This window comes from Leguminivora glycinivorella, chromosome 3 (assembly GCF_023078275.1).
Source record: "Leguminivora glycinivorella isolate SPB_JAAS2020 chromosome 3, LegGlyc_1.1, whole genome shotgun sequence".
Lineage (NCBI taxonomy): Eukaryota > Metazoa > Arthropoda > Insecta > Lepidoptera > Tortricidae > Leguminivora > Leguminivora glycinivorella.
Genome location: NC_062973.1, coordinates 16,867,839 through 16,888,453, shown reverse-complemented (window position 1 = coordinate 16,888,453; position 20,615 = coordinate 16,867,839). Strand labels below are relative to the sequence as shown.

Genomic DNA, 20,615 nt, shown 5'->3' with positions numbered 1-20,615 from the left:
TCAGCGACCAGGGGAAATACTCAGTCCAGGGGAGATACTGTTGCACAGAGGAGGATACTTTGTGACCAGGGAAGAGACAGTTGTATGAAAAATTTAGTTTTATTTTTTTAAGAAATAACTCTATTTATTGTTTTTATTATAATTATTGATTATTTATACTCAGACTTTACATTTCATAACATTTTTACAGCAAGAAAAGTGATAATTCCTTAATGAGTTGACTTATTTTTCACTTCTCCATATTATCCATTAAAACAAAAATAATTTTAATGTACAATCAATAGGCAACAAGTAAACAAAAGCCTATCCTTTTAATATCAGTATTAAACCTTTTTATTAAACAGCTTCACGAAAATTTCATATGAAGTTGAATGTGAATGTGTCCTCTTTTTTTTGCGTTTTTCTGGAAAGAAAACCTTCTATCGTAAAGCTAGAATAAAAATAGGTACAACGCTAAACAAAGGTTAAGAGAAAACGGAAATAAAAATAATCAAAACTAGTACAAAAGTATCTCCCCTGGCTTTTTTGATACGCCAGGGGAGATACATTTTCGATGAAAATCAAAAATAGCTGTAAAAGTGTTTCTCGTACGCAATTCATAAATAAACGTAACAATATATTCAACATTTACAGTGGATATTGTTATATATATTAGTATTTAAACAAATGATTGTGAAATAAAAGTGACCAGAGGAAAGACTGCATTCACTCAACATTTCTGTACCCAGCGAGTGCCGTGGCCGAAATAATCAACAAAACGGATGCATAGTTGCCTTACGCGCCTCTTGACGGTAACTTCACATAACACCCTGTGTATTAGACGACAGAACCTCCACAGATTAACAAATTAAACCGACTTTTGAACGAAAACTAAAAAGCCAGGGGATGAGACACGAAACACGTAGGACAAAGTTTGGAGTTCATAATTGTTGTTAAATACAGTAATATAAGAAATTCCACTCACAAAATACTGTTCCTTAGTTATTTATGTTTGTAAAATTAAGGCTATTAAAATAATAAGTGAATTTTAACAAAGTCATAATTACTTGTTGACAAATAAATTCGGTTGGGGGACAGGCCAGGGGAGACATTTTTCCTACATTAGAGCTGATTGTGACTAATTTACATGAATTTCTGTAATAATTTTGAGTGCCCAGGTAGAAAACATTTAGTTTTATAAAATAAATATGTTATTATGAAGTATTATCCTGAAAAAATATATTTTTTTGTCAGTGCCGTCGAAAGTACCTCTTAACTTAGAATCACCCATACCCTTTAAATTTTCATGATATTTTTTATAAAATGTTTGACACACAGACCAATACAACAAGACGGCCCTTACAGGGCGACTCGCGGTCACCAAGCATACGACAAAGTATACGACCCGCTAACAGTGTTCGTGTCCGCTCGGGAAAAAATCTTAAATAATCAAATTTGGTTGCAAACAATGGTCTCTTGCAGCATAAAGTGGTGTGGCAAGTTTTCTAACACTTCTACATATAAAAAAGATGGAATAACATTCCAGTTAAGTCAAATTAATTATTTTGTTGAATATTGTTTATTATCCGCGGAGTTCATTTATACTGGTCAATATGGTTGTACTGAGCGGCGCCGAGGCGCGTCCATCCCTTTTTGCCTAGTTAACAATGCGATATGCTATCCCTTTCACGTAAACGACTAGGGATGGGGCCATGTTAGTTTATGTGTGTTGCGGGAACTTCGTACTGCCGTTCGTACCATGTGCTACCATTTTATGAAATATAAAAGAAAGCAGATTTGTAATTGTGAATAATTATCTAGAATCTGTAGAGTCTGTAGTGTTATTTAGTTGATTGATTAGTTTAGAATATTTAGTTGGTAATTTAACTTAGTAAACGTAAGTAAAAATGCACAGTTTAGTTATTAGTTACTAGAATGATTTTTATTGAGGTGCTATCACAATCATCATCCTCCTTGCGTTATCCCGGCATCGGCATTCGCCACGGCTCATGGGAGCCTGGGGTCCGCTTTGGAAACTAATCCCAAGATTTGGCGTAGGCACTAGTTTTATGAAAGCGACTGCCATCTGACCTTCCAACCCGAAGGGTAACTAGGCCTTATTATAATTTAATTATAATGTTATAATTTGTTGCAAAACAAATTCACCACAGTACTGGTACCGGTACCATTGTCTATAATTAGACATGTCCCATTCCCATCCCTACTGCTAATCGTAAAGGCGCGCCATTATTTGAAACGACCAATGGCAGCACCGTGCGCGCCCGCCTCACCCCGCAAGGATTGGTGATTTGCGTCTCGAACAATATCGCTTGCATTAGGCTTCTAGTGGGGTGTTCTGTGGTTTGACATCAGCATTCACCTATGCCCAGCTCAGCACAATCACGTCACTGGGTAACACCTGTAAAACCGGCTATCCATAACTATCCCACATTAAAAGCCCACTTCCCACATGACTTTTATCTAGTTGCCTTCAATCCCACGCCAATAGCATTACACGCGTTTACCTATCTTCCTTGTGACCGTGAAACTGTTCATTGACAAGAGGCGATAAATACTAAGACCTTTGCAAAAACTCTAAAGATCATACTCATGAATGCAAATATAAAATGCATTTTTTTACATATGTTCATCACCTCTTAAGTTTCTGACGCTTTCTGAATCAACTATACTCGTAGTTTCTAGCAAATAGAGAAGGTATTTTCTACTTATGGTGGAATAACAAACCTAACTATAGACTTTTATTAACAAAGAGATCTGCTAAAGATCTAAGTAGATACAAAAACAAAAAAAAATACATTAAAATTTTCGGATTCAATCGGGAGTTAAGATAGGACATGAGAATAAATAATATAAAAATCACATTTATAAGTTTTCGCGTTGGCGAGCTCGAGCTACAACAGCACTGTCTGTCACGAGTGTCACGACAGACTCGAATGCTTCATATTCATATTTTGCGTCATGCCACGGCCACCGCGGACAGAGTGCACGAGCACTAACCATTCATTTTCATTGGTTGCAAGTGGCTACTTCGTCGGATGACCAAGTATAATGTGATCCCGATACCCGTTATAACAACTATGCGTTTACACTTTTAAATTGGTTTACCAGAGCAAGAAAAGCTATTGAAATGATCACGGTTTACCCATTAACCGAGACAAATCGTTATTTTTTGCCTGTTGTTGTTTTGTGACAATTATAAAACATTATGAAGAAATTAGGTGTCACCTATATATAACACAGTCATGGTCTGAACTATGCCTTCTGAATTCTGTCCTTGGCATTTTATTTTATAGTCACTATTAAGATATAATATTTTTAACGTTCATATCCTACATTATAATGATCGATATTAATCTACCTACTCGTAATTGTAGCACGACTAGCACCTTGTTATAGCAACAACGTACATACTACATACATAATTAATTTACAGTCCAATATATGCCATCATAAGCCATCATCATCTTACAAAACTGCAAAGTACAGTCGACTACAATGATATGTATCCATTTTTTCACCTTATTGCATTGTAATAAGGTGAAAAAGTGTATACATATCTTTGTAGTCGACTGTACACATTTGTATTTTCCGGTGTTATATAACCGCAAAAATGTATAGTACATCTACATGATTTCCTTAGTAATTCGATTTCACATGAGCTGGCCTCAAGACTGAAGTTTAATAGGTATTATGCGTTTGCGTAAGTCATAATTTCTAAGAAATAAAGCTGAGAATCATGTAGTAAAATAAGGTCAATGACTTGTTTATGATAATGACAACCTCATCAGCCTAGAGATGCGCGGGGATATAGTTGCAGTTCCGGATCTACGAGAGTAATAAGTTGTAATGGTAAAAACAAATCTCAAGTCCAACTTATAGTCCGTATGGTTACAGTGTAGTGAATGGCGAGGGAAGCTACAACTTTGCAGCGATCAAACTGTCTAACTAGTTTCTAAACTAAAAACTACACATCGCTGCTACTGGCACTCCGGAAAACGTGACAAACGCTGGGAAAGAAAGATTTAAATACCTTGTTTAATTCGACCCAAAGTTACAAAACAAACTAAACGACCGGAACTAATCGCTTTTCCTGGGATTTCAATTGAATGTGCAAATAAGGCGATAGCACCGACACAGCACCATTAGGTATTCTGTAGGCGAGCACGGATCAGCTTAAATTGCGGTCAGCATACAAGCCCGCTGTTTAAAGGGCGCTATTGTACAAGGATAGTACAAAACATAAGCTCTTTGTGTTTGTGGTGTACACGGGCGTGCATTCCTCGCATGCTTGGCTCGATTGTCCACTCGATAAAGGGTCAACAATTAACTGTAATTGAGGCAGCTTATTACACTCGGACTCAGACGATTCTATCGTTAATCGCTACTCGAATTGACTCATTTCGTCGGGAGGAAAGTATTAGTCACGCTAAATTGGATGAGTGTTATTGGTCCAGTTTCAAAGGAAATGTCTGTTTTATGTCGAATAGTCTTAGGCCTGCTAGTTTTATGGTTATAAATAAAGGTGATGTTCTTTACGTGTTACGGTTGTGACTTCACGTGTGTACAGAGTCCAGTTTGTCAATGACAAATCTCATCATTACGTAGAGTAGGTATCCTGTTTTCTTACAATATTAGCATACAAATCATACATTCCACGACATCCAGGGATATTCATGGTACTTACTTCTAGCTTGGGACTGCGTTTGTCTTCCATCTCGCTCGATTAATGATACAAAAACGTGCCAAAATATCACAAGAGGGCGTACCCTTAATTTATACTACATATATTTATAGTTTGGGCACTTCTATTAAATATAAATTCCATGTTAAAACTGCGAAACGTCTAGGCAAATATCAGTAAAAGAACAAATGATCACAAAATGCAACCTGGCGAAAACATTACTCACCATCACGAACAATAAATTCGATGAGCACGAGAAAAACGCGAAACGCCTCGAATCGACAATGACAAATGTCGACAACATTGTAGCTTCACTTCCTGATCTACGAGCCGCTTCCGGCGAGGTAAATGGACACTCAATCAATAGCTCTCTCGGCGAGAAGGTCGTCAGAAAAAACTGAAGAGCCACCGGTCACGAGGTTACCCACTTACCGTCGGCTAAAATCGCATCTCGTAACGTTAGAAAATCTGTACGTTAGCCAACAATACCTAAAGTTTCATACTTCTTAACTCAAAATATTTTAAGCGGGTTACTCACGTTGTTAAGTCGATATAACGCTCGACATGTTACGGTACAACTTTTTTCGGAAGAGATAAGAAGTTTGTAACTTTATAGTCGACATTATTCGAATTCGGCGTGTGTCCGTTATTATAATCGGTCGCACGGAAGAGGCGGAAATTCGGAAATAGTTACGAAACGATTGCCACACTTGATAATCGTATGTACATATTGACATAGACGACACGTGTCAATACCCTTGTAATCATACGACCTCTTTTTGTTGTGTATGAGTTCACAACTTGTTTGACCAATTTTGTCTGATGAAAGGAAAAGGAGGATCAGAATGTTCATTTTCACATTTTTTACTTGTAGGGTCATACTTATTACAAAAAATCTATGACCTATGAATCTATGTGAGATAATCGTTATATTCTCTGTCACATTATAAATATAAATTTAAAATAAAGGTTATACAAGTACAAACGTGTGATGTGTACATAACAGTTGTATACTACTGCTCTAATAGGTTTAAGGGACCAATTTGTAACTTTATGAGCACCCAATCAAATGAAGGTTAGACTTAGCCAAGTGTAACACCATTCTCGTTTGTTGGATATGTTTGACAAGGGACTAAGCGGTTCCAGGACTCAAACAACTCAAAGGGAAGTTTAATTCCATTAACTTAATCAACGCAGTGCTCAAAGGGGAGGGATTTTTAGTCAATCTGCGACTAGACAAGTGGCATGGACAGTATTTTCTATTCTGTATAGGAAAATGTTTATAAACTAGTGCATTTCATTTATGACAAAAGAAACGCAAATATAGACTTACACCTACAAAAATATAATTTTATTTCTTAAATAAATCCACCACAACCACATCTAGGTACTAATTTAAATTTACGTTTAGTAACCCAAGAACCCAAACCACAACATATTCGGGTTACCTATAAACTTTACTGTCCGGTAATTAACCCTTTAAATGGCATGTGTGACTTATTTATGTAGATACGAGTAGCATTTACATTGCGTGGTCTGGCCTTAATATCTGTAACAGATTCATAACTTCAGGTATCTTGATGATTCATTAGAATATATAAACATCTCTTTTACAAAATATTTACAACAATACCACTTTGGTAAATTTGCAGTGTTGAGTAAAACAGCTTGCAATGCCCTGCCCTCATAATGACGATGAATCATTGATAATCATAATCGCAGGCCAACTTTTTATCTTACAGTACAATAAAAATAAGTCACTCAAAAAAGCAGTTTTACTTCTATTGGCAGAATGAGTCAGTGTTGTGTATAACTACTGTCCCCATCAAAACATAATGCATCCTCTCATATGCCAAATGCCCATTGAGATGCGTTCAACGCTACTAGTGTATTTTTTTTATAGCAGCGGTCATACATTTGTTTTTTTTACTTAAATATGTTTAACTTAAATTAATTCTACTACAATACAATATCAATGTGCATGTTAAGCATTGTAAGGTTGAAGTAATAAAAAGCTATAATCTAGAATTAGGTTATTTTTATAAATAGTATTGGATCAAATTATTCTATTCTATTTGTTTAATTCAGTCAGCAACCCCGAAGAACAGGGACGACATTTGAGATGTCACGGGACAGGCGCTATGTATTTTTTTGCCATTATGGTCGTACTATTCAAACTTCAAAGATCGAGCTAATTTAAAAGTACACAATATTCATGAAGTCTAATGACTGAACAAACATACGTAGTAACAATAAAACTGCCTTGGGCGGTCTACTGGACAGAAGGCCACAAACAAATCATTTTAGATTAATTGAATGATACACCGATATTGTTTCATGGACATTAGAAGGCCTTCCCATGAACAACGTTCGTTTGTTATGTAGATTTTTACCGTTCCGTTATTATTTTCTACAGAAATGTAGCTTTAATTGGAAGAAAAAAAATTAGATCTGTGGCAATAATCATAGAAAAACATTATTAAGATTTATATTTCATTAACCGGTTAAAAACGGGAAAAAAAATGATATAAAAAGACAGAATTGATAGTCACGTCAAAAGCAATGGAGGTTTGCATGTACGAAACGTCTACCAATAACTTTTAAAATAATTAGCACTTTGTTAAATAAAGGTTAAAAAACGCATTACTCATCCGACAATGAACGTTGACAGCAATTTAGCCTTAACCTTGATGCAAAATTGTCAAAAATAAACTGGTTGTGTATAAAAAGAAGGAAGCAGTGTCGCATCTATAATTAAGTACAAAAAGTGATGAATAATTGCGAACATGAACTTTACGATGATGGGCGGTTATCATGGCATCAATTAGCCAACCTTGTAAACAAACAATTTTATGCAAGAGTAATAACCTAACCACAAAATTAAAATTTTGAAAAAACCCCCGACCGCGACCTAGTGGACCGATTTTCATGAAACATGGCTAAGAACACTCCCGACTAACTCAGCTTTCAGACAAAAAAAAAACTAAATCAAAATCGGTTCATCCGTTCGAGAGCTACGATGCCACAGACAGACACACACACAGACAGACAGACAGACAGACAGACAGACATACACACAGACAGACACGTCAAACTTATAACACCCCTTCGTTTTTGCGTCGGGGGTTAAAAATTTATATGAACTTTGGCGCACCCAAAAATAAGAGCTTATTGTATTGGGCAAAGGGTTTCAGTCTCAGCGTTTGCCGGGACGACTGTATTCCACCCCTGGAGTGTCGGCCTTCGACTTTGCCGAGCATAATGTTCCTTTGGAGAGTGTGCTGGTTAGAACGCATGATACGCCCGAAGAACCTGTGTATTCTCTCCTGACAAATAGTTGAGAGCCGCTTGGTGATATTCAGTTCTCGCCTCGCAGTATTGACTCGTCACAAACATAATAGCCAATACCCTCTCCTGCCACACTGAAGACTATGTGGTTGACGTTAACCGAGTCGTTTCATTGTGTATTTCATGGTATAGTTTAAAAAAAATGTAATTATAAAAATACAATATCTCTGAGTAAATAAATATGTTTACCTACAGCGATTCAACGTCATGATCGCGGATATGTACGCAACGTTTGTTCTGCGATGTTTGAACACGGCTCAAGGCATTGTTAAAATATTTTACATTTACATATGGTAATCAGCAACTTACTGTTATGTGCTGGGTGCTGGCCTTACGTCAGGAGAAAATAACAAACTCTGTTGCAGTAAATACGAGACTTACATACTTTCCTATCTTGTGTCTGTCTTGTGTTGTGGGTCTTAGTGTATTTTTCGAACATTTATGGAATAGTTAAGGTGACCCGGGATAATTGCGCCTGCACATGATTGACGCGACATAGCTCATAAATAGGTACATCTTTTTCTAATTGTAGTAATTTCATAAGTCTATCTCGCGCAATAATCTCGCGCCAATCACGTGCTAGCCCTGCAGGCGCAATTATCCCGGTTGACCTTAATAAGGGCTCATAAGTTATTAAAACCAACCAAGTGGCTCGTTACATTAGTTTACATTAACGCTCGGGAGAGAGGTCGGAACGTGGAAGCTCGAGCATTACACGGCGGATCCAAGCTTCGGGCGCCATTACATTTCCTCTCCACGCTGTGTTAATACACCTAAGCGCCACAGAGGGTTAAAGGATTAATAATTTAATACGGTAAAGTCTGAACTTTGATGAGTATTGGTTATTTTTAAACACGTGCCGTTCATTAGCCCATATATGCCCATTGGGTCGTTTTCGACCCATTGCTGAAAACACGCTACTACTGATTAAAATAAGCAGGAGAATGAGGTTTTCATCTCAAAAAATAGGGAAAAAAATATATGTGTTGGGCACATATGGGTTAGTCAACGATTGAAAATGTTTACAGCTCGAGCAACACCTCCACGTGTTTTGAAAGTTGAATTACGTATGTTATCGTTATAAATATGTAATATAGATATTCTGTATCTACAGTTACATCATGTTGAATCCTTTCTCCGAACAACGGTGTGGAGTATCGATAACATGTCACATAATTGGCAGCCATATAGTGTAAGTGTCACTAATTACTAACCGTAATAACAACCGTATTCTCGTGTTTTGATCATGTAACAACGATCCGTTCGACGACAGGCAATTTCGATAGCTTACGTTAGCTCGCTTTTATGGTTTTGTAGAAAACAATACTCTAATAGTAATAAATTATGGTAGTGTTTAGAACTTTCTTAAGGCATCCTACACGAGGTTTAGAAAGTAACGAAGAAAAAGGCTGACCAGCCGGCTAACCGAAGTGGCAATCGTTGACGCTACGCGTTGTGCGAAACGCAGTCTGGCACTATCATCCCACTACAGAAGAGTGATAAGGAGATCTAGCTAAGATTCGTAAGCGATTGTGATGTTGGCTAACTAGCCAAACGGAGTAACTACTCTGGCAGCCGGCTATAGGTGGCGCTTTCCGCCCACTTTTACTTTCTGTCCGTTCACCTGGCGGGCGACGATCGCCCTACATTCTGTGAACCTTCTTCGTGGCCCAGTCACAATTTGACCTCTTATGTTATTTTTAAAGCTGTGGTTTTGGAATCAGCGCGATAGTTTATTTAATGGCATACTTCGTTTTATTCGTTGTTTTCAGTGCAGTATTTTTTTTTTATTAAAGTATTCTGGGCTCTGATATTATGGAATACTAATATAGAACTAAATTTATTTACCTACGCGTGCAGTCATAGTCTGTCAAGCCATTCACGTCACTAGAAATAAGCGGTATATTGAAAACAAGTATAAGGTACGAATGTTTATTGACAAACTTGTTTGACATTATTTATTTCAAGCAATTATTAAAGTATTAGAAAACTTTGAAGTTGAATTTGCGTATAAATGATATCATTAGGAGTACATGTCCTATACTTATGTGTCAGGATCCGACTTATTGAATGAAGCACACTGAGGTCAAAGGACAGACTGCCTACATTCCAACGGGGCCACTCATCAATCATGTGTGAATCGTGTAATACAGAATTAGTTCCAACCTAAATTCTAACATTTATTTGTTACATTACTTATGTTGTGGCATATTTGGGATTGAGGTAAATAGAACAACAATACTGGTCCAGTATTACTGGAGACATTTTATAGTCCGTAGTATCTTGATAACTTTATTATACTTAGCTAATTTATAGCAACAAAAAAGTAAGTAGGTATAGGTATAAGAAATGTATTATTATATCATATTATCTACTCTAGGATAAGATACATAGAAAAGATAACAATTTGCTGAATCGACGGGAAACATTTTCTTCTGTGCAATTTGAATGCGGAATCAGCGTCTAGTGTACTAAGAGGATATTTCAAGGGACGCATTTTGCTATGTTTGGAGCGCCGGAGAGCCACTCCGTTTTAATATGATGGGTATGGGTACCATCAGTCCATCACATACATCAGAGTTGCAAAAGTTCTCACAAAAAATATTAATCGCGTTACAGTGCACGTTTCGATATTATTGAGAGCTTTAGCAGCTCCGATATACTGGTGGCGACTGCACATGGTTCGTATGGAGAGTTGTAAAATGTTTTTTCCGCGTATATCCACGTATTCCTTTCACGTGGATAACAGGTGTGCAAAATTAACACTTATTGGAGCATAACACGAAGTTTAAGAATGAAGTTAATGAGTGGCATTCCACTAGAAACGTGATTTAAAAGTAGTGTAGCCTTGTGTCGTTAAGTAAGTGGGTATGTTATAGAGTTGTGCCTGCTCGTTCACCAAAAAGATCGCTCCCAACTAGTACGATCTCCGAAGTATACTAGTTCGTTCTTTTAGGACATTTAGTACAGTAGTACACCGAGAGAGCGAGAGACAAATTGTGCATATGGCGTACAGTCACAGAATATATAATAGTACAAGTACAGAAGGCCCACTGCTTTGATGTTCACGAAATGCCGCCTTTTTAAATACCTACAAAATTCTTACAAAGAAACGAGCCGCACGTGCGCGGCGTCCGGTGATAGGGTTACCAATGAATCCAAACGAATTAATACTCACATAAAATGTTATACTATTATATTCAAGTCTTGGGTACTTTCTAGGTTTATATACTGTATTTATATATTTTTGTTCAAGTTCCAACATCACAAGCCTTATTGAACTTTTCCGTGGGACTTAATCAGTAGTAGATCTAAGTAAGAATGTCTTATGGTATTTATTTTATTCAATGTGTCTATTTAACTTAGTATTATTAGCCATTCCACACGCGGACATCGCTTAAAAAAACCTCGCGACGTAAAGTAACAATAGAAAGTGCGAACGTGCATTCCGTGAGAACGCGCGCCACCCCTGAGTAGGCCGCGAACTCGCGGCCGCCAGGATGTACTTGTAGCGCGGCGATAGAATCGCGGAGTGAGCCGCCCCTGGTACAGTAACGCTCGCTCGTACTAGCAGAGAGCTGATCGGCCGTTTTCGCGCGCTCTCGGTCCGAGTCAGTCGGTTCTAGTTCGGTTGCGGTCGGATCACACGGATCGCTTTGCTGTCATTGTCACTCCTCGGGTCCTCGGCTCTTAGCTTCTTTCGCTCCCACTCTGTTGCGCGTGTGTGAGTGTACTAAATGTACTAGAGAGCAGAATCATTTGGGAGTAGTTCGGTCTAGTACAGTGCAGAGAATCGTGTCTTTTGTACTATTAGTACATGTACTACACAAGCCTAATATGTTATATTAAATATGTATATGTACCTATAGAATATTGTAGATAGTCCATACCAAATACCTATACGTTTACAATATATTTTCGTTCGTTGACGTCTGATCAAAGGGAATATTTTCATTGTCCACATCTTACTTGGCCTATATGCCATACCTAAGAATATCGGTCAGGGTAACCTAAATCTCTCTGTCGTGCGTAGGTACCTAGGTACACTAGGTACCTAACTACGTAACTACCTACTAGTGTTCAATCAATTTATCTCTGATAACAGGTTTGATAACAGATAATCATTATATATAACAATAATAACAACAAAACTATAATAATCTGGGAAGTCAAGTCTGTGGAGACCACAACAATATAAGTTTAAAAATAAAATGCCCCAAGGCTTTTCGCTCGCGTTAGAAAGAGACAAAAAGTAGCATTTGTCACTCTCCATCCCTTCAACTAACTCCACTTAAAAAATAACGTCAATTCGTCGTTCCGTTTTGCCGTGAAAGACGGACAAACAAACAGACACACACACTTCCCCATTTATAATATTAGTATGGATATGGATGAACAGGACAGGAGGTTGAAGGATGGTCATCTGCTTTCATCTTAAATAATCCTATTTACAAATTTTAAAGAAGGTTTTCTTCAAACTATAGTTTAAAGAAGGCACAAGTAAAAACAATGAACAAACTACCAGTGGCGGCCGGTAAAAATTTCTGCTAGGCAACACTGAGCAAAAAGAAACCTACCTTTACATTAGGTACTTTACTAGTAATCAATTTTAGGCAAGCCGGTGGGAATCGGCTTGTATGGATCAGCCGCTGCTGTAAACTACACACATGTGATACTAAACTACAAGTTTAGTATCTATTGAAAAGGATTATAACTTTAAACTATTTGTTGAATCATAAAATAGTCATACAGTGGAATCTCGATAACTCGAATCTCAAGGGAAAAGCAAAAAAATTCGAGTTAACGAGTTTTCGACTTAACAAGAACTTCGAGATACAGTGGTTTAACTGTTGGAATTTCGACTTACAAAGGCGCGATTTCTAAGTATGTTTTTCGATTTGTAGAGTAAGTTTTATATTACGTACCTATACTTATTAGGTACAGTATTATATAACAAATGACACATAAATGAAATAAAGTCTTCAGTTTCCTTTTTGTACTCATATTTATTTATTGAATCTTCATCGAACAAACAACTTATGGTACAAAAGGTTTACTTTATTCCAAAAAGCATTCTCTACTAGTCAACCTTTAGGCAAAAAAGTATGTTGTAGTTAGTTAAGGTTAAATGAGTAGGTACTGACTACTGATGGATAAGCTTCACGAGACATCGTGCCCTGTGACTCCTGTGTCGACAAAGAAAAAACGTCAACAGCTGTTCGAATGTATTAATTGCACGTGTACAAGACAAAAACAATAGATTTGAAAGCCCTGAACCCGAACATTCATCGTAGATTTTATTGATATTATTTCTGGGAATTCCGAGTAAGACATTTTTTTATTTTACTTAGTACGACTTACAAAGTCTCCTTTTCGAAATTCGAGTTATAGAGTATAAGAATGTATTAATTTATCAATACTTCCTAGGGAATCAACATTTTGTTCGAGTTACAAAGTCTGAATAATTCGAGATACCGCGTATTTAAGGGTTCAGCGGAAGGGAATGGCATTTTTATTCGACTTACTGAGGATTTCGACTTAACAAGGTTCGAGATGTAGAGATTCCACTGTATAATAATTATTGCTCACTCTGAACAATGACTTTAGAGTGTAAAAGTGTTTCCAGTACTAGTAAAGTAATAAATAGCATGTTGGCAACAGTACAATCTCTTTATTACACATAATTTGTACCACAAACATGTAAATATTTACTTTCATATAATCAAGGTTGCATAACAGATAAACAGATATGAAGATCTTTTTTGTGAGAAAAATCAACAGACTCAAATATTGTAATTATTATTGGATGCGTATCACCATCAGGCAGTCTAGCACAACTTGTGACTCGAAATAGACTGATATTAGAAATACACAAATACTTGTTTAATTACATGAACTAGATGTAAAGATGTGGGATTCTGCGCTCCCAATTTTTCTAAAGTTGTAAATTCAAAAGAAGTCTAAAACTAAATTTATTGGCAATTTGGCACCTCTCAATCATTACATCTCTAGAATAATATCTTGTTTCGAGGTTGATTTATTATTTGTCACAGCATCAGTCATATGCATATCATCAATCAATAATTAATATTTAGCTTTGATTAAATGTAAGCCACTGCGAGAAATAAAAAAAATGTTATGTCATTACCATTGCAAACAATTCATGAACAAATACCAGAACAATGTTTAAACAAATACAAACTGAGGGTGAACCAAGGACAAATGATTACAGAAACTACTATTATTTAATGCAAAAGTATACCTTTTTCCATACGCCACAAGAGCTCATCTATTATCATGTGAAAGATTGCACAAAAACATTGCAACTAAAATAAAATGATGTTCATAAAGTGTGACCAGTTTCTCAAGGTATTGTTTCATGCCCTCTTAACTATTGGCTCAATGCTCACATGAATGAAATAAACTATGGGAAATCAAGCCATGTCTAAATTGCTGTTATTTGTAAAATTTCCATTACTGTTAGACACTGTACTTGTATAGGTCATTATCTACAGTTTACTTGGTAGTCTTGGTTAGTACCAGTCTTTGCTAGTGCAAAGAGAATGGATACAGAGGATTGTCAAAGATAAATTTGTAGTCACAGTAAAGTTATTGCCATTTTTTGACACAGGGTTCTTTAGAACATCTATTTTGACAATTTCACCCACATCCATAACCCGATGTCTTCAAAATGGTTAATATAATGAGTGTTGCCATGTAACCAACTATCAACCAAAGGTGTGGCAAGATCTGATGAGCATATTTTTTTCTTGATGTTTTTTAGGTATGTTGTTTGCTTAGACTTTATTTATCTTATATGGATTCATGATCCTTGGGTTTCAAGCTATCTTAATGCAAAAAGTCATGTGGTTCAGCCATTTCAAATGTGAAGAGATATTATATTAAGAAGGGATAGACAAGGGAGTCATGGAACAGAAAAATGGGAGAAACTGCAATATGCAATAAATAAAACACTCGGGCAATCTGTCTGGTGTAGTTGGTAGTGACCCTGCCTGCTAAGCCAAAATGCAAAAAACAAATAATGCTAAGCCACAAAACTACACTTTCAAAGTGAATAAATATTAACTAAACTAAACATTGAATACCTTATAACTAATTATATGTATATATATTATATATATATACATATATATAAATTTTCAATAAAATAATAAAAACTTTTTTTTTATTTATGGAATAAAAACTTATATATTTGTTCAGATGGTGGGTCCAGAGTGTGGTCCACGGTGGGCGAGTATAGATTCAGTTTTTTAGTTCATTTAAAAAAAAAAACATTACAAATACGAAGGTTTCCATGAAACCCTAACCTCATAGTAAAACCCATTGGCATTGAACCCAGTATAATATTGTCTATCACGTCAATGCGCCGAGGCAAGATAAAGCACTGATAAGGTTTCTGTCGACTTACCTAAAATCCAAACTGAGATTTCTCTGGTGCGCGGAAGCCTTCGAGCCTTTGGGGTCACTCCGGCTGCCGTGGACGGGTACATCCTCCAACATGCTCACACACTAACCGACGCTTTGCAAAATAACAATAAACCCATATCACGACTCGCGACGATTACAAATCAACGAGTAAATAACAACATGGCGTCCACTCCCCTGCATTTGTAACTACCATCCAAAAACACGAAAGCCCACGTTACGCACAACAGTAAAGATGATAATATTACATCTCACAGCCTATATAGTCCTTTCAATTTTTGTTTACACAAAAATGTAGCCCGAAAAACGGAAAATATTAAATCGAAATTGCGCCCTACATAAGCGAGCGACCGTAACGCCAGAAATTAATTGTTACGAGAACAAAAAACTGCGAATATCAAAATTATAATTAAAGTATATTTAGTAATGGGAACGTAACAAAAGAAATATCCACGAAAATTAAATAAATCGATGGCCTGAGAACAAATTCCGAGACATATTCGTTTTGTTATGTGCTGTCAAAAATGTCAAAATGGCGTTTGGGACGGGGATACCACAACAAAAAACGAGTTTTTATAAGGCCTTGTATACATTATAGCACTACAGTTTAGGTAAAGTCTAAAAAGCGTATAATTATTTTTTATTTTTCCTATTTTGTGGGCCCATGGTTTAAGTTATTTTTATTTTGTTTAAATATAACAAAAAATAAAACCGCCTTCAAAAATAAGCGCGTTACAAAACACGGAGAAACTAAAAAGCAAAAAATAATAAACCTTTGAATTCAGATTTCTTATCGTATTGCAATAATCTAAACATCCAAATTATAAACAAATCAATTATTTTTGCAGTCGGTACCAGACCTGTTCGTCGCCTTGCTATTGCCTGTTTGCCCCACCCAACCATACGGCACAGGCTGGCACCGACTCCAAAAATAATTGATTTGTTTATAATTTGGATGTTTAGATTATTGCAATACGATAAGAAATCTGAATTCAAAGGTTTATTATTTTTTGCTTTTTAGTTTCTCCGTGTTTTGTAACGCGCTTATTTTTGAAGGCGGTTTTATTTTTTGTTAAAAAGTTTATTTATTTGTTGATTTTTAGTGGTTCCTATTGATATTATATGTATCAGTCCGAATACATGTACACTAGTGAAAGAATTATCCTTTAACTCCTAACCATTGAGGAGTTGACCTTCCTTCATCAGCTCAGCCACATAAAATTATTACCAACAGGCGTAAATACTGGTTTACCTTTGAAAAATACACTAAAAACATTACATGTGCCTATAACATTTGAAGAGTTCCCTCGATTTCTCCAGGATCCCATCATCAGACCCTGACTTGGTGCCAATGGGACCATCTCGGGGTTATACCCGTTCGATCAAAAAAAAAAATTTGAAAATCGGTCCACAATTCTCGGAGATATCGAGGAACATACATACAAAAAAATTAAAAAAAAAAAAAAAACATTCAGTCGAATTGAGAACCTCCTCCTTTTTTGAAGTCGGTTAAAAATGGACTGAGCCTTAAACTTCTACTTCTTTTATAAGTACATATGGTGTATTTTTCTGTACCTCGAAGAAAATAAACAGGAGACCAACTGGAGGCAATGGAGACGCCTTCATGTTGTATTTGCTTACAGAAAAAGTCTGCTGAATTTTACGGGGGCTCAGGACAGAAACTTAACGACCTTGACTTTCACCAACAACATCGATTGAGCTTGAGCTTTATAGTTTGTGGAACATGTAAAAAGGTCTTAACCATAATTTAGATGGTACGCCCACGGGCGACTCTTTGGTCGCGACCAAGTCGCGACCATGGGCTAGTATGAAAGTGCGCTTACGACTAAAACAATGAACACACTACGCGGACGTCCGTCGTGAATCGACCGCGGACGGGAATCTGGACAATGGAAAAACACATAACCGTGCAAACTATCGGTCGACGGACGCGGACGTGGCCTTGAGCGCACGGACGTCCGATCGAAATCTGGCTCTCTGGATGTTTTGTTCCGTGCACACTGATAGGTCGCGGTCGCGGTCGTTTTACGACGGACGTCCGCGTAGTATGTTCCTAGCTTCAGTCGTCGAGCAACTTTGTCGCCCGTGGGCGCGCACCCTTACCAGAACTGTCAGATGTCAAAATTTAATTATTGAAAATTTTTAAAATAGAGGTTATGTTTACAAAACAGAGTATATTTTTATTTATTTATTACCAGAACATTAAAAATTTAGAGCGGTAATATGTTTATTAATATTTTAAAGTCCTTGAAAAATGCATCCCATACTACAGGTATGAAGGTTCTTCATGAAATAATCGTAGTTTATAATAAATAAATCACACTTGTCTTTTTGAATTTACTCTGTTACAGGTGTATTTTATAGTATAAGAAATAAGTCTGGGGCAGTAGAGAACACAATTAAGAAGAAATTGCAAGTCACCTTGCAAACGACACACGTAGATGTTATAAATGAAATAGACCAAGCAGAAAAGTCTCAATTCAGATTAGTTGTGGTCACAGACAAGTTCCATGGATTACCCATGTACAAGGTATACTTACTTTAAACGATAAGCTTCATTAAATTTGTTGTTTACTTTGGCAAATAAGACATTTATAAATTGTAGTCACTAGTAAAAATACTCACACAGTATAGGTTTTTAGTATAAATTTTGTGCCCTACTAATTTACCTTATTCTGTGGACAGTGAGAATTTTTACTCATTTCTATTGGGTGCAACGAAAAAAAAATTACCATTAAGTACAAGAAGTCAGGCCACAATAAGTTGGCAACGATTTGATAGCCCCACCTCTGCAAGGCTTAAATGTCATAATAAAATTGAAGATTTAAATAATGTTTGCACCAGCGAGGCTGACAATATTGTTGCCACCTTATCTTGAACATACTATTTTCAATTTTAACTTTTTAGTCAATTTGTATGAAAACTGTTTCTATAACTGTGTAACATTCTTAGTAATTTTACGTGTAAAACAAACATACATACATACAATCACGCCTGTATCCCATAAAGGGGTAGGCAGAGCACATGAAACTACTATAGCTTCAGGGCCACTCTTGGCAAATAAGGGGTTAAAAGAAAACGAAACTGTGGCATTGCAGTGACAGGTTGCCAGCCTCTCGCCCACACCACAATTTAACCCATATCCCATAGTCGCCTTCTACGACACCCACGGGAAGAAAGGGGGTGATGAAATTCTTAACCCGTCACCACACAGGCAGGTTTTACGTGTAAAATGTATTATTTTCCACTCTACTAAGCTTTATGAGGGGTGACCATGTATTAGCTGGGTCCACAAAGACCGCACGCCTGGTGCGCGCAAAACGTGCGCACATGTTTGCCTTGTCTGAGCAAATTTGCTTGGCAAAGTGGCAGCCCTTGGTCAGCTGTTCAAAATAATTGTTGCACCTTACAGTTCTATTATCTTTGGCTCACCCTACTTCACTTTTTAGGGTTTGCCATCTATTAGCCTAAATTTATAAATGAAACTTTGACTTTTGTTCATACCAGTAATTAGGGCTTTGGGGCCCTAATCAAAGCATTCTCCCTGTATTGTGAACTTTTTTCAGAGATACAACTTGGTCAATGAAATCCTAAAAGAAGAGCTACAAGCTGGGACGCAAATTTCTTCAATAGTAGCTAAGACCCCCATCCAATGGCACAGAAGTCTGGCGGCAAAAGAACATAGCCCTGACAGTTGAGGGTTTACCAGAGTTGTAGAAAAAGAAGTAATATATCGTCAATTCGTCACTACTTTGAAATAATCTCGTATCTCACACTGCTCCTCAAAGTTAAAACGCAGTTAGTCTATATGCATTCCATACACACTACATTTTTCTGACAGAAGAAGATACAAGTTTTTTTCAAAGTAGTGACGATATGTAGATGTTGTTTAGTTATTGTGAAATAATGGAGTAAAATCAATCTTTGGTACCTACATGTAATTATAAGAGTAACATGTTGGTCAACAAGTCTTGTTTGAATGCCACACCTACTCTGCTCATGAACCTACGAGTTATACTACTACTGAGTCGTCGGAAACCTGAACCCTCCTTGGAACTTGTACAATCCTTTTTGCTGTGTATTTAACACAGCAAAAGGGAGTGAACAAGTTTCTAATGGGTTGGCAACGCGTATGTAACACTTCTTGAGTTGCAGGCGTCCATAGGTTACGGTGACCGCTTTCCATCAGGCGGACCGTACGCTTGTTTGTCACAGACATAGTAAAAAAAATCCTTTATTTACAGGTGGAATCACACAATATCTAGCATGAATGAAATGAACGAAACTTTCATTGAGTGACATTGGTATCCCATTGCAAATAAAACAACTTTTTGGGTATAAAACATTTATCAGCATTTACACTTTGCTTACACAACACAACATTCAACTTGTACAATTTGAGATATTAAGTATTACCACAGAATATATAATAGTACAAGTACAGAAGGCCCACTGCTTTGATGTTCACGAAATGCCGCCTTTTTAAATACCTACAAAATTCTTACAAAGAAACGAGCCGCACGTGCGCGGCGTCCGGTGATAGGGTTACCAATGAATCCAAACGAATTAATACTCACATAAAATGTTATACTATTATATTCAAGTCTTGGGTACTTTCTAGGTTTATATACTGTATTTATATATTTTTGTTCAAGTTCCAACATCACAAGCCTTATTGAACTTTTCCGTGGGACTTAATCAGTAGTAGATCTAAGTAAGAATGTCTTATGGTATTTATTTTATTCAATGTGTCTATTTAACTTAGTATTATTAGCCATTCCACACGCGGACATCGCTTAAAAAAACCTCGCGACGTAAAGTAACAATAGAAAGTGCGAACGTGCATTCCGTGAGAACGCGCGCCACCCTGAGTAGGCCGCGAACTCGCGGCCGCCAGGATGTACTTGTAGCGCGGCGATAGAATCGCGGAGTGAGCCGCCCCTGGTATTACTTTGTTATTATTGTTCATATTATTTACTGTACTTTTAGGAGTTATAGAAAATATTAATACTCGTAGTTACACTTGCTATACATATGATTATAAAGTCGCGATACTAAATATTTCTACTGGTCACTGATTGGTGGTCATTGATGAATCTCTCGCGATTACATTTATTTT

At 36.8% G+C, this 20,615-nt stretch overlaps 2 protein-coding genes across 3 annotated transcripts in view; one reads left to right on the top strand and one right to left on the bottom strand.

Annotated features, from left to right (window-relative positions):
- Nucleotides 1-15,980, bottom strand: part of LOC125242639 (phosphatidylinositol 4-kinase beta) — a 61,467-nt gene extending 45,487 nt beyond the window's left edge. Inside the window, exon 1 of one of the 2 annotated variants that reach the window (XM_048151472.1) lies at nt 15,459-15,980. In XM_048151472.1, the coding sequence (XP_048007429.1) occupies nt 15,459-15,550 (92 nt within the window). In that variant the 5' untranslated portion in view covers nt 15,551-15,980. The remainder of the gene's footprint in view (nt 1-15,458) is intronic. The other variant, XM_048151474.1, reaches the window with a different exon arrangement.
- Nucleotides 15,981-17,627: 1,647 nt separating this feature from the next.
- On the top strand, nt 17,628-20,022 carry LOC125224783 (bolA-like protein DDB_G0274169). The gene is made up of 3 exons (XM_048128234.1): nt 17,628-17,768; nt 17,848-18,026; nt 19,063-20,022. Exons 1-3 carry the CDS (start codon nt 17,720-17,722, stop codon nt 19,192-19,194), a joined length of 360 nt encoding a protein of 119 aa, XP_047984191.1. The 5' UTR covers nt 17,628-17,719; the 3' UTR covers nt 19,195-20,022.
- The last annotated feature ends 593 nt before the right edge of the window (nt 20,023-20,615 follow it).

Coding starts and splice junctions, on each gene's coding strand:
- LOC125224783 (XM_048128234.1), top strand. CDS start 17,720: ATGTTTATTAATATTTTAAAGTCCTTGAAAAATGCATCCCATACTACA. Junction 17,769..17,847: donor AAATGCATCCCATACTACAG/GTATGAAGGTTC, acceptor ACTCTGTTACAG/GTGTATTTTATAGTATAAGA. Junction 18,027..19,062: donor ATGGATTACCCATGTACAAG/GTATACTTACTT, acceptor AACTTTTTTCAG/AGATACAACTTGGTCAATGA.